At 45.6% G+C, this 15,650-nt stretch overlaps 1 protein-coding gene across 1 annotated transcript in view; it reads right to left on the bottom strand.

The window, feature by feature from the left end:
* The window catches only part of crppa (CDP-L-ribitol pyrophosphorylase A), a 324,300-nt gene that overhangs the window by 172,148 nt on the left and 136,502 nt on the right, over positions 1-15,650 (bottom strand). The window contains exon 8 of the mRNA XM_068003843.1: positions 9,600-9,695. Coding sequence (XP_067859944.1) covers positions 9,600-9,695 — 96 coding nt within the window. The remainder of the gene's footprint in view (positions 1-9,599; positions 9,696-15,650) is intronic.

Here is a 15,650-nt window from a genome sequence, read left to right as displayed (position 1 = left end):
CATTATTTCTTTTACCGTTTTGCTCATTCTACTGACTGAAAGTTATTGTTGAGTTGACAGGTTTTACACTTTGAGCCACTATGTATACCATCAAAACAGTGTTTGTGGCTCTAGCACCGAGAAGCACAGACTCTTTGCTACTGGTTCCACTAAACTTGTAGCAGCAGATATTAAGAACTTTGATCATAAAGAAATTTGGGAAAGGTCCCTAAGGGTATCTGTACATATTTAGCACTAAACTGGTAATGCAGAATATATCAATCCACTGTTACTTAACTTACTGCCAGTATTAAGATTAAATATTCAAAGGTTGCTTATTGAAACTGTTCCAATTGACTTCTTTAATGAGCAGAAATGAGATAATTGCCCTGATTGTGACTCAGTTAGATGACTGTTATAAAGAACAAAAAACATCCAGCGGGCCACACCTCAGTGAAACATTGATAGTCAATTATAATGTAAAAAAAAACTTGAAGCAAGCTTTTCTGGGAAGTAAACCAACATCTCCATACAGAGTCAAAAGGGTTGGTATATCATTATGGTAAAAAAAAACCTAAAGCTCAGAGAAATTAAGATGACTACAGAAAAGGATAGATGATGGGAAATTACCAACAGTAAAAAAAAACGTTCTGCTGGTGACAAAGCTAAGAGAATTTTAAAAAACTCTGTCAATAGCAGATAAATTATAGCTAAAAACAGTAATCATCTGGAAGGAGGTAGCACTATAGAGTTCAATTCTAGGAAGTAAGAACATGTATATACTCTGTGTGTGTATATAGACACAGAGGGCAGTAGATAGCACAACTATAATACATAACCTTTTTGGATAGCACACCTTCAATTTCTTCCAGTTTGGGAACCCAAGGCCCTCCAGCATCTGACACAATATTCTGTGTTGTAGTGAGCCTAACACGTATGATGCTTTACTGAATACCATAATGGAAATGGAGTCAGGTAGCAATGGAAGGAACTGTGCTCCAGTAGTGTCCTCCCTTGGGATCTATAATTGCTTGTTCAGTGAAAAGGAGTCATTATTCTTTCTCTTCCTGTTGCTTGTACCAAAAGGTGTAAATGATTGATTTTTTTTAAATCTTAAAAAGGTAATATTTGTTTATACATTGTAAAAGCATGACTCTTTGTGTTAGCAATAGCTTCTGTAAGGTTGTGAACTTTAAATACATAAATAGGAATGCTAACAAACATCTGTGGGCAATTTCCTTAGATATGGCTTTTGATGAATCCAGGAGTCTGTTTGATGGTTCAAACAGTCATTACGTTCAGTACTTGTAATTTGGTTAAAAAGATTCTACATTTTTCTTGAGGTAATAGGACACTTTTATAGCATTCTGCCATTAATTTAACACCTATAACAAAGAAGTTAAAGTTAAAAATTAATTATTTCCTTCTAGAGCAGGGGTGTCAAACATACGGCCCCTCGGAACAGTTTTCATCTGGCCCACAGATCAGGATTTCTTGCATATGACCCTGATGAGATAGTCAGCCCCTTCCCCCACCCCATATCCCAGCCACAACCTGTAATGGCCACATGCACTCGGTGGAGTCTGGATAATAATCCGTTATTTCTCGAGCCTCCAATGACAGTGGCTTTGGTGTCACAGATAATTGTGTTATTGACAGTGCAATTAACCAATGAGAAGCTCGTGTTGATGTAGTGCTAGCATATAGTAAGCAGCAGGTGGGTGAAGCTAACTATTATCTACCGATTGTAAACAATTTTACAACACCAAGTTATAGTCCAGCAATTTTATTTTAAATTCACAAGCTTTCGGAGGCTTCCTCCTTCCTCAGGTGAACGTTCACCTGAGGAAGGAGGAAGCCTCTGAAAGCTTGTGAATTTAAAATAAAATTGCTGGACTATAACTTGGTGTTGTAAAATTGTTTACAATTGTCAACCCCAGTCCATCACCGGCATCTCCACATCATTATCTACCGATGCAGAGCAGCAATCAACAAAGCCATTAGGATAACAAACTCCACAGTCAAAATAGTAGAATATAAGTTAGAGGAGGTAATGATTAAACTTTATGGTCCTATATTCAGATCGCACCTTGAATACTGCATCCAGTTTTGGTCACCAACAAACGGGCAACATTTAAGCACTGGAGGCAATGCAGAGAAGAAGTTGATCCCCAGGTTTCAGTTGCAGCAAGAGCAGTAAATAAAATCTAAATGTACAGCTCTATACAACTGAATTATAACTTCCTCCCCTTTGTATTCCAGCCCCCTTGAGATGAAGGTGATGCAAGGCCACCTTGAAGAAGCAAACCACCTTTATACTTTCAGGGGATGAACTTCCACAGTGGTTCTCCAAAACTCGTAAATGTAGTAAACAGTGGGGAGGATAGTAACAGACTTCAGGAGGTCATAGGCAGACTGGTGAAATGGGCAGAAACATGGCAGATAAAAAATTTAGCACTGAGAAGTGTGAAGTGATGCATTTTGGTAGGAAGAATGAGAAGAGGCAATATAAATTAAATGATACAATTTTAAAGCGGGCGCAGGAATAGAGAGCCCTGGGGGTATACATACACAAATCTTTGAAGGTGGCAGGACAAGTTTAGAAGGCTGTTAAAAAAGCATACGGGATCCTTGGCTTTATAAACAGAAGCATAGAACACAAAAGCAAGGAAGTTATGCCAAACCTTTATAATTCACTGGTTAAACCCCAGCTGGAGTATGGTATCCAATTCTGGCCAGCACACTTTAGGAAGGATGTAAAGCCCTTGGAGGGGGTGCAGAGGAGACTTACTAGAATGGTACCAGGGATGCAGACTTCAGTTACTTGGAGAGACTGGAGAAGCAGTGGTTGTTCTCCTTAGTGCAGAGAAGGTTAAGGGAAGATTTAATAGAGATGTTCAAAATCATGAAGGGTTTTGATAGAGTAAATAAGGAGAAACTGTTTCCAGTGGCAGAAGGGTCAGTAACCAGAGGACACAAATTTAAGATAATTGACAAAAGAGGCAAGATGTGGAGACATCTTTTTATGCAGCGAGTTATGATGATCTGGAATGCACTGCTTGACAGGGTGGTGGAAGCAGATTCAATAATAACTTTCAAAAGGGAATTGGATAAATACTTGAAGGGGAAAAATTTGCAGGGCTATGGAGATAGGACAGGGAGTGGGACTAATTGGATACCTCTTTTAAAGAGCTGGAACAGGCACGATGGGCCGAATGGCCTCCTTCTATGCTGTATCATTTTATGATTCTATGACCTCTTGCTGCAACCTTGATGGAGGATCAGTGGAAACCCCAGGGATATGGCATGAATGGCCGTTTCTGCCATTTCTCCGGGGTTTCCGCCAAACCTCTGCTGAAGTTACAGTGGGAGATTGGTAGAACCCCAGCAAAAATTACTGCCATTAATGTCAGTAAATAGGCAACAGGGAAATCATACAAGTATCATGCAGTTAAAATGCACAATGGCATCACAAAACATTCTTCTGCATGTAAACGTTTAGCTACTTGATTTATAAAGCGAGAAAATGAGGTTGCGTGCTATTAATTCAAAACCTTGAAAAGTAATTAAAATGAAACAGAAACATAGGAAAAGAAGTCGGCCATTCAGCCTCTCGAGCCTGTTCGGTCATTCAATTAGATCATGACTGATCTGCATCTTAACTCTATCTACCCGCCTTTGCTCTGTAACCCTTAGTACCCTGGCCTAACAAAAATCTCACGTAGCGCCCGTTTTCCAAGTGCTAAGCGGACTACTAAGGCCCCAAAATTGCAGGCTGGAAGTGCGCCACACGCCATATTAGGTAAGGACAAACAAAAGGCGTCCTTTACCCATTTTATTCTGAGCTCAGTGACACTATCTACTGAAGATCCCTGACTAGATCATACTATCCTAAATTTACTCTCGACTGTGAATTGTTACTACCGGCAGTACCATTATTCTACATTATCCGCATTATCTTCGGAAGAGCTATCATAGAATATCACACATTGTTTGAAGCAATTACTAAGGGCTGGATCGGGCTACAATAAGTAAAATTTACTGTTTTTTATTCAATAACCTCAATTATTATGTATGGCATTTATTAATTGAGATATGGTTACATACTACAACTTAGACATTCAATTCTCTTACCACATTTGTAAGTTCAGAAATGTCTCACATTAGTTGAGTCTTTGGTTGGTGATGCTCTGCATCGTAGACAGGACAGAAATAGGAGTTGAGTATACTATAGAAAAGGAGAGCATACTTTACAAAGGATAAACTGGCCAAGGTTGAAATTCTTAGTTTTAAATGACCAGCGCGGTGAGCAGGCTTTTCAGCTAACCACAGGTATCGTCACTGACATTAGCCATGTGCTAAATAAGTGTCTCGTACTGTGAAGGCATGAAGGCATCACCTGTCATACTAAAAACCACTGCACAATTTTACACGTACTAAAAAAGAATTTTTGTGGCATTATAGAATAAACAATGGCTAGCTGAGCATAGAAAGTGATTTTTATAATTTGGATTGTCTTCCAATATTCTTTGCTCATGCATACCACAAAAGGCAGCTTCTATAAACAAGCCTCCATCTCTTATGAACCAAAACGTAGCCTTACGCGTGTAGTGAATGGGAGGTAGCATGCTTCAGAACTACCAATTTACACTTTTACCACTAGATACAGTACGGATTATCCGCCCACCATCACAAATCATTGGAAATATATCGCCGTTCCTTCACCGTCGCTAGGTCAAAATCCTGGAACTCCCTATCTAACAGCATTGTGGGAGAACCGTCACCACATGGACTGCAGCGGTTCAAGAAGGCAGCTCACCACCACCTTCTCAAGGGCAATTAGGGATAGGCAATAAATGCCGGCCTCGCCAGCGACGCCCACATCCCATGAACGAATATTAAAAAAAAGATTCTTAGTCCTTTAAGCCAAGGACATAGGACATAGGAACAGGAGTAGGCCATTCAGCCCCTCGTGCCTGCTCCGCCATTTGATAAGATCATGGCTGATCTGTGATCTAACTCCATATACCTGCCTTTGGCCCATATCCCTTAATACCTTTAGTCGCCAAAAAGCTATCTATCTCAGATTTAAATTTAGCAATTGAGCTAGTATCAATTGCTGTTTGCGGTAAAGTTATTTGAGGAGCTTTTATGTTAAGCGTAGACCATGATGATCACGCAATTCTGTCTTACTGGGAAAACCTGACGTTACTGTTGAAATAAAAATTAAAACTGCAAATGCGGGAAATCTGAAACAAAAACAGAAAATGCTGGAAACATCTCCTTATGTGGCTCGGTGTCAAATTTTGTTTGATTACGCTCCTGTGAAGTGCCTTGAGGCGTTTTACTATGTTAAAGGCGCTATATAAATGCAAGTTGTTGTTGGTGTTGCTTTCATTCACTAAGCTCCTTTAGAAGACTTACAGCTATTCTGCTGTAACCATTTACACCACCTCTGGAGCCATCTTTTATTTCCAGACATCTCATTTTCACTTCCTTTTGCCTTGCACCGTCATCAGTTTTATCATTCAATCACTCCTGCCCTCCACCCAATCACAGACCTCTCCCTTTTGTTCTTTTCCTGCCCCCTTTTCCCTGGCTCCATACTTGCTTAAAAACTGTTCATATCTAACATCTTCCAATTCTGATGAACGTCATCGACCTGAAACGTTAATTCTGTTTCTCTCTCCACAGATGCTGCCTGACTTGCTGAGTGTTTTCCAGCACTTTATATTGCAGTACTTGTTGTTTGGTAACAAACATTAGCTCTCGGGGAGCAGTGCTCAACTGTTAAGCTGTTACTACTTACTTAAGAAATGCATAACAAATAATATGTGGTTATGTATTTCAGAATACTAAAGTTACTTCTGAATGAAACATTCGGGGTAATTCCGTAATCCAGCCCTTCCAGTGGGAAGCAACACTCACGGAGTTCATCTCAGGAAATTGTAGGTGCACAGACAGTGATTAAAATTGATGGCTGGACTATTATGGGGTGCACCCCAATGATTTCCCAAGAGACGATCTCAGTAAGTGCCATTCCCCACTGCAATCGCAAAATCACAGAATTACGCTTATTGTGAAATTTTACTTTGGATCTCACAATGCTGGATTTCCCACAACGCACTTCCAGTGCACCAGTGTGATCAAGATACTTTTAATATTCTGAAAATGTATTCCTACTCCCTGTGCCCTTTTGTTGAACATTTGAGTCCTATTTAAATTTCAAGGCCCCGATATTAGAGTGGAGGCAGGATGGTAGCAGGGAGGGGGGGGGGGGGGGGGGGGGGTGGTGAATGGGCACATGGGTAACCCACCCAATAAAAAATGTCCGCTCCCCACGCGATCACTATTCAATTGGTGCCACTTAACATGGCTACCGGGTTTGCTGTCCGAAAACTGCGCAACATGCGGACTGCACACCCGCATCACAGGCTGTCAGCTGGAGGAGCTCTATTTAAAGGGGCAGTCCTCCAATGGCTTTTCCTGGAGCAAAAACCCACATACCACGATGGAGAAGCACAGGGGCAAGGCTGCTCCAAGATTCAACGATGCCTCACTCCAGGTGTTACTGGATAGGGTGAGGAGGAGGAGGGATCTGTTTGACCCGGCGGACGGGAGGAAGTAGCCTGCCTCTGCCACCAAGAAGGCCTGGCTCGAGGTGGCAGAGGAGGTCACCAGCAGCAGCAACATCTCGTGCATCTCGGTCCAGTGCAAGAAATGTTTCAATGACCCAACTAGGTCAGCAAAAATGAGTACACTTACTCATTCTCGTACATTCCGTCTTCCACATAACTCCCCTCCCACCAACTCCTTCCGCACTGCCAACACTACTCCATCACATCACTCTTCACACCCACTTAAGGCTCATCCTCAACTTACCTGCACTTTCTCACCTCCCCATTAGTCACCCCACCACTACCACGCAACCCAATCCTCATCCAATGTGATGTCTCTGTCTCATACCCTCTGATGCATCTCTTTGACGGTCAGTCTCACCCAAACCAATGCATTCATCGGTTGGCCACTTCACCATCACTCTCTCACACGTCTGTTCTTTCTCCCCTTATAGGAGAAGAGAGCCCAGAATGCACGGGAGAGGGCGAGGACCAGAGAGGGGCCGCAACAAATCATCGTCCTTACGGACGCGGAGCAGGAGGCGCTGGAGCTCAGCCGAGCCCTCGAGTGCCCGTCCATCGGGGACGCCGAGACTGACAACCCACAGACGTCTGGTGACACAATTTTAACATTCATCAGGCACAATATGAATTGATGTTAACATGCCTTGACATGTCAGCACCTCAGTATGCTCATCGCAACATGACACATATGTGATGATGCTTAATATTGCCTTCTGTTCTCTTACATGCCTTCAGTGACCACAGTGACAGCAGAGAGCGATTCCTCAGAGGACCTGCCGGCCTCTGAGGGTGCACCGTCACATCTTAGCAAGCCATCCACCAGCGCAGATACTCACACCTCGGTTAGTTGGGTTGGCACCTGGTGAGTTACCACACACGTGAGCACGAGCAGACACTGGTGGCAGGGGCAGCTGTGGAGAGTCTGTGTCGGTGGGAGCACTCCTCTCCAGGCTTTGCTCAGCAGGACAATGATCGAGGGACAGCAGCACATTTGCAAGGTACTGGAACAGGTGCCACCCACACTCTCCACAATAGTGCATAGGATGGAGGAGTCCAACTCCTGCATGATTGGAATGGTGGCACAGGTACGGGAGGGAATCTCTGAGATACTGTCACAGGGACATGAGCAACTCTCTGAGATACTGTCACAGGTAAATGCGGGAATGTCTGCAATGGAGAGAAGGCTAGCCTCCATTTAGCTTCAAGCACGGCTCACAAATGAGTCCATTCAGGCCCTGACAACGGCCGTTCGGACTCACAGTGAACAACATTCTGCCGCCTTAAACAGGCAGACAGATGCACTAGCACTGGCCTTACAAGGCATCATACATATCCTCCAAACTGCTGTCCAGCAGAATGGTAGGTGTGATGTGGCCCTCGCCCAGGGGAGGGATGATGGTGAAAGGGAACATTGATGTGGGAATGTCATTCGAAGCACTCCCACGTCTCACCCGTTGCCCCCCTCTCAACCAGTACCCGCAATGCTTCCTCCTCTCCAGGTGGCCCAGTCTGCCCCTGCACAGGTGCAGGCGGAGCAGTCTTTGGAGGGGCCCTCACGGGCTCCAGAACCCAGAGGGCGTAGGTCCAAAGCATCTAAGCAGTCAGGGCATGAACATGAGCAACCTGTCACTACCTCTGCTGCAGCCACAGGAGATGCACCACGTAGAAATAGTCGTAAGAGAAAGACGAAGGCTTTGTGAGCACAAAGAGTGTTTGACAGACTGTCATGTTTTATATTTACATTTAGTTTTTGTTAAAGTGACATTAAATTTTATGATTGTCACCACTGCTGCCACGTCTTGCCCATTCTTGACTGGCTTTTGTGATAGGGCCCTTTCATGAGCTTCACCGTGAACGGCGACACTTGATGCCATTCGTTGGGTCACTTTACAGTGGGTGTATGTGTAGTTGCAGGACTGTTTTGTGCAGGGAGGGGTGGACGGCCTGGTGTGGACAATGCTCTTTCCAGGTGGTGTGTGGGCTGGACTCTTCACACTTTCTGATGTTAGGAGAACCGTTCACATATCAGTGACTCCTTGGCCTCACGAGCAGCCAGGTGAGCCATTGCCCTGCCCATGGGTTCCTCCTCCTCCTCCATGTGGGTTGCAGATGTGGATGGGGCCTCCTCAAGCAGCACCTCTGTTGTTGCCCTCCGTGCTCTTGTGCAGGTGCCTGTGGCGCAGCACTGTGTTATGGAGCTCCACATGGCGGAGGTGGACGCCGTGCCTGGCGAGGCTGGTGATGTTGCTTGTCCTCGGATGTAGTGGTGAATGCAGCCATGGCGCCCCCCCATCCTGACGGTGTGAGTTTGAGGGGGTCCACAAAGTAGTTAAATATATGTGAACAGAAGAATTTTGAGTGGAAAGTAAGAATTTGCAGTGAAAACACAAAGATCGCGCAGCCAAAACATGGTCTGAAAGAATTGAGTGCCTGCTGCAATAAGTGACCTTTGCTCCCCATCTGTCAAATAAGCATTTGAATGTCCCACTGGCTGCTGGCCGAAATACGTCTGTTGCAACATGGAGTGTTTCCCACAGCACGGGATGCTTGAAAATCACACTCCTGCCTCAACGTGGAGAAAATTAAGTGGTTCAACTACTTAAACTATCTAAACAATTGTTTCAAGTAACATCCCGCCGGCTTTAATTGCCATTGGGACTTCTGCATTCGGGAGGCGCGCGCACACCCAGACGCGTCAGTGGGGAACCTGAAAGTCTGCGGGTTGGAGTCAGGTTCTGAACCCGAACGGAATTTCCCTGATTTTCAGAGCCGCCGCCCCCCCCCCCCCCCACCCCCGCACTCAACGTACCCGCAAGTTCCCAGCAAAATTGAACCCCAAATATCTTAAACGTGTGTTGAATTCCTTAACCTACTACCCAGTGTTTTAAAGTTCTTGAAGAGTGAATTCTACAGCTTAAAGGTAAATAAATCAGGCAAGTTTCTACAGGGAACACAGTACGCGTGCTTTTATGTACCTACCACAGTCACGACGACAGGATACAAAGCTGAAAGTTTAACATTTTCAATTGCCTCCACCAGGTGCACAATTTCCTGAGGTAAATCGAAGTTGTTGACCTGTTCAAGACAAGAAACAATGCACTGAAGGAAAGGCAAACATATCAAAAGCAATACTCTAAACTGGAGGTAAAATGTACTATTTGGTGTTCTGATAATCACACATGAAAACATTGGCAGTACTTTGCCGAAATCTTATTCCATGTGAACTGAAAATAGCAGAGCTAAATTAGTCACTTGTATTCATTTTACTGATAATTACAGGCTTGACATTTGAACATTTTTTCCAAACAACTGAGGTAATACAGTGACCTGTGCATAACATCTTGTAAACTATTCCGGGGAGACCTTTTGAGGTGGGTACAACTCCTGCCCTCCCCATAGATGCACCCCTAACTCCACCTCAGTTCCCACGGCCAAGAACTCTGCCATCTATTCACATAGGGAAACCGGCCTTTTAAATTCTAGCGGGCCCCTCTTTCGCCAGGATCAGGTCCTGGTATGTTAGCATGCACATGTACAAATTGTTGGAGTGACTGAGGCAGAACTGGAGAGATTTCCAGAAAATAACATCATCCCGACCAGTCTCGCCTCTTTCTGTGATGTCCACACAAAATGGGTTGGATGCGAAATATCCCCCTTCCCACATCTCGCATAATCTTAAGTCAGTCAACCTGCCTTCATAGGCCTGAATTGCAGCTTTCCACTTAATGGCCTTCATGGTCCATCCTCAAGCATTAAAAAGGATCCAGCAGCCACAAATAATGTCACACACCATAAGTTTGAGCATAGATGCTTTTTTTTTGTTATTCTGCTGTTGTGCAATCTGCCTTGTTTATCTAGTGGGGTGGGTTTTAAATACTAGGACACGCAGAACTGCTTCTGGAACTACTTCCAAAGTATAAACAAAAATTTACCAAAAAATTATGAAACACATTCCGTGCCTCCTCAGCACCAGATACACTCACTCTCTCTGTCTCTCTCACTCTCACTCAAACTCCGAGATCAGCAATTCAAATGAGACATATGCATCCCAAAATTACTTGGTGGGCTCCCCCAAAACTCTGACTGGCCATGGAAGACAAAGCCGCTTTAATAGTCTTTCTAAAAAACGTACGCTTCATAGGCCCTCAGAAAAGCCCTCTACAATTAAGAACAAGCCAGGGGATCAACCCTGGTTCAATGAGGAGTGCAGAAGAGCATGCCAGGAGCAGCACCAGGCGTACCTAAAAATGAGGTGCCAACCTGGTGAAGCTACAGCTCAGGACTACATGCATGCTAAACAGCGGAAGCAACATGCTACAGACAGAGCTAAGCGATTCCACAACCAACGGATCAGATCATAGCTCTGCAGTCCTGCACATCCAGTCGTGAATGGTGGTGGACAGTTAAACAACTAACGGGAGGAGGAGGCTCTGTAAACATCCCCATCCTCAATGATGGACGAGTCCAGCACGTGAGTGCAAAAGACAAAGCTGAAGCATTTGCAACCATCTTCAGCCAGAAGTGCCGAGTGGATGATCCATCTCAGCCTCCTCCCGATACCCCCACCATCACAGAAGCCAGTCTTCAGCCAATTCGATTCACTCCACGTGATATCAAGAAACGGCTGAGTGCACTGGATACAACAAAGGCTGTAGGCCCCAACAACATCCCAGCTGTAGTGCTGAAGACTTGTGCTCCAGAACTCGCTGCGCCTCTAGCCAAGCTGTTCCAGTACAGCTACAACACTGGCGTCTACCCGACAATGTGGAAAATTGCCCAGGTATGTCCTGTCCACAAAAAGCAGGACAAATCCAATCCGGCCAATTACCGCCCCATCAGTCTACTCTCAATCATCAGCAAAGTGATGGAAGGTGTCGTTGACAGTGCTATCAAGCGGTACTTACTCACCAATAACCTGCTCACCGATGCTCAGTTTGGGTTGTGCCAGGACCACTCGGCTCAAGACCTCATTACAGCCTTGGTCCAAACATGGACAAAGGAGCTGAATTCCAGAGGTGAGGTGAGAGTGACTGCCCTTGACATCAAGGCAGCATTTCACCGAGTGTGGCACCAAGGAGCCCAAGTAAAATTGAAGTCAATGGGAATCAGGGGGAAAAAACTCCAGTGGCTCGAGTCATACCTAGCACAAAGATGGTAGTGGTTGTTGGAGGCCAATCATCTCAGCCCCAGGGCATTGCTGCAGGAGATCCTCAGGCCAGTGTCCTAGGCCCAACCATCTTCAGCTGCTTCATCAAAGACCTTCCCTCCATCATAAGGTCAGAAATGGGGATGTTCGCTCATGATTGCACAGTGTTCAGTTCCATTCGCAACCCCTCAGATAATGACAACATCCAGGCTTGGGCTCATAAGTGGAAAGTAACATTCGCGCCAGACAAGTGCCAGGCAATGACCATCTCCAACAAGAGAGAGTCTAACCACCTCCCCTTGACATTCAACGGAATTACCATCGCCGAATCCCCCACCATCAACATCCTGGGGGTCACCATTGACCAGAAACGCAACTGGACCAGCCATATAAATACTGTGGCTACAAGAGCAGGTCAGAGGCTGGGTATTCTGTGGCGAGTGACTCACCTCCTGACTCCCCAAAGCCTTTCCACCATCTACAAGGCACAAGTCAGGAGTGTGATGGAATACTCTCCACTTGCCTGGATGAGTGCAGCTCCAACAACACTCAAGAAGCTCCACACCATCCAGGACAAAGCAGCCCGCTTGATTGGCACCCCATCCACCACCCGAAACATTCACTCCCTTCACCACCGGCGCACTGTGGCTGCAGTGTGTACCATCCACAGGATACACTGCAGCATCTCGCCAAGGCTTCTTCGACAGCATCGCCCAAACCCGCGACCTCTACCACCTAGAAGGACAAGAGCAGCAGGCACATGGGAACAACACGACCTGCACGTTCCCCTCCAAGTCACACACCATCCCGACTATCGCCGTTCCTTCATTGTCACTGGGTCAAAATCCTGGAACTCCCTTCCTAACAGCACTGTGGGAGAACTTTCACCACACGGACTGCAGCGGTTCAAGAATGCGGCTCACCACCACCTTCTCAAGGGCAATTAGGGATGGGCAATAAATGCTGGCCTTGCCAGTGATGCCCACATCCCATGAACGAATAAATAAAAAAGTCTAGGCACTGCTGGGCTCCACAAAAATAATCTGGCTGCTGCTACTCTGGGCTCCCCCCCATCAAAATCATGAGCCGCCCTCCACCACCCGACCCATCCCAGTATTTATCTTGCTATGCTGGTGTGAATCCAGCAAGTTGTATCAGGATGCCCATTTGGGGTGGGCAGCTTACCGGTTCTACTTAAATGAGGTCCGGGCCTCAAGGTAGCTCTGGCCTCTTCGCTCCTGGCATGGGCAGCTGGCTGGTGCACTCGCCAGTTGTCCGCCTGAAAATTAAAATCCACCCCACAGAAGTAACAATATGGAACCATCTGCATCATTGTCAGTGCCCTGCTTGGGCTTCAGTTGCAAGGTGGCTTGCCTCCCTTTATTTTGGCAGGCCTCTTTGTATCGTAAAGTTATGCAGGAGGCAGGTCTGTATTGCAAAGCCCTCCCTAATCCATTGAAGCATTTGAGGCACTGCTTCAGGATACCAATGGCATGCTCTATAATGATCCTGGCAGTTGCATGGGCCTTGTATCTGCACTTTCCTTCTGTGCATGTAAGATTCCCAACCCTCCCGCTTTCGGCGGGAGTCTACCGGAATGGATGATTGGTGTCCCGAGCGCTGCTGCTGGCGATCTGGGAAAAACAGTTCTGGTATGCGTGGTTCGCACATGCTCAATACCCTGGTTGTTGTGGCTTGCAGCCAATCTGCGTTATCTGGTCTCTGCTTATCACCGCGCTGTTCGGAACTCACTGCTTTGTTACCGGTTGTGAGGTTGGTGGCTTCAGGACTAACGAAAGTCGCCTGGAAAATCCGTGAGTCCTGAGAAAGCAACACAAACTGGGGAGGGGGAGGGAGAGAGAAACACAAAGTGGGGGAGGGAGGGAGAGAGAGAGAGCAACACAAACTGGGGGGGAGGAGAGACAGAGCAACACAAACTGGGGGGGAGGTGAGAGAGAGCAATACAAACTGGGGGGGGGGGGAAGAGAGAGAGCAACACAAACTGGGGGGGGGGAAAGAGAGAGAGCAACACAAACTGGGGGAGGGAGGGAGAGAGAGCAGCACAAACTTGGGGGGGGGGAAGAGAGAGAGCAACACAAACTGGGAGAGGGAAACATAGAAAATAGGAGCAGGAGTAGGCCATTCGGCCCTTCGAATCTGCTCCGCCATTCAATATGATCATGGTAGATCCTCTATCTCAATACCATGTTCTCGCTCTCTCCCCATACCCCTTGATGCCTTATGTGTCTAGAAATCTATCTAGCTCCTTCTTAAATATATTCAGTGACTTGGCCTCCACAGCCTTCTGTGGTACAAAAGTCCACAGGTTCACCACCCTCTGAGTGAAGAAATTTCTCCTCATCTCAGTCCTAAATGTCCTACCCTGTATCCTGAGACTGTGACCCCTCTTTCTGGACACCCCCCAGCCAGGGGAAACATCCTCCCTGCATCCAGTCTGGTCTAGCCCTGTCAGAATTTTATACGTTTCAAAGAGATCCCCTCTCATTCTTCTAAACTCGAGTGAATACAGGCCGAGTCGACCCAATCTCTCCTCATACGACAGTCCTACCATCCCAGGAATCAGTCTGGTGAACCTTCGCTTCACTCCCTCGATGGCAAGGAGACCAAAACTGCACACAATACTCCAGGTGTGGTCTCACCAAGGCCCTGTATAACTGCAGTAAGACATCCTTGCTCCTATACTCAAATCCTCTTGCAATGAAGGTCAACATACCATTTGCCTTCTTAACTGCTTGCTGCACCTGCATGTTTGCTTTCAGTGACTGGTGTACAAGAACACCCAGGTCTCTTTGTACATCAGCATTCCCCAATCTATCACCATTTAAATAATATTCTGCCTTTCTGTTTTTCCTTCCAAAGTGGATAACTTCACATTTATCCACATTATACTGCATCTGCCATGTATTTGCCCAATCACTCAACTTGTCTAAATCACCTTGAAGTCTCTTTGCATCCTCCTCACAACTCACAATCCCACCTAATTTTGTGTCGTCAGCAAACTTGGAAATATTACATTTGGTTCCCTCATCCAAATCATTGATATATATTGTGAATAGCTGGGGCCCAAGCACTGATCCCTGCGGTACCCCACTAGTCACTGCCTGCCACCCCGAAAAAGACCCATTTATTCCTACTCTCTGTTTCCTGTTTGTTAAACAATTTTCAATCCATGCCAGTATATTACCACCAATCCCATGTGCTTTAATTTTGCACACTAACCTCTTATGTGGGACTTTATCAAAGGCCTTCTGAAAATCCAAATAAACCACATCCTCTGGTTCTCCCTTATCTATTCTACCAGTTACATCCTCAAAAAACTCCAGTAGGTTTGTCAAACATGATTTCCCTTTCATAAATCCATGTCGACTTTAACTAATCCCGTTGATATTTTCTAAGTGTCCTGTTATCACATCCTTTATAATAGACTCTAGCATTTTCCCTACTACTGATGTTAGGCTGTAGTTCCCTGTTTTCTCTCTCCCTCCTTTTTTAAATAGTGGGGTTACATTTGCCATCCTCCAATCTGCAGGAACTGTTCCATAATCTATAGAATTTTGGAAGATGACAACTAATGCATCCACTATTTCCGTGGCTACCTCTTTTAGTACTCTGGGATGCAGATTATCAGACCCTGGGGACTCATTGGCTTTCAGTCCCATTAATTTTTCCAGCACTATTGTTTTACGAATACTAATTTCCTTTAATTCCTCCTTCTCATTGCACCCTTGGTTCCCTAGCATTTCTGGGAAGTAATTTGTGTCCTCTTCCATGAAGACAGAACCAAAGTATTTGTTTAATTGCTCTGCCATTTCCTTGATCCCCATTATAAATTCTCCCGTTTCTGACTGTAAGGGACCTATATT

Source organism: Heptranchias perlo, chromosome 2, assembly GCF_035084215.1.
Source record: "Heptranchias perlo isolate sHepPer1 chromosome 2, sHepPer1.hap1, whole genome shotgun sequence".
NCBI lineage: Eukaryota > Metazoa > Chordata > Chondrichthyes > Hexanchiformes > Hexanchidae > Heptranchias > Heptranchias perlo.
This window is presented reverse-complemented; position numbering and strand designations above follow the sequence as displayed.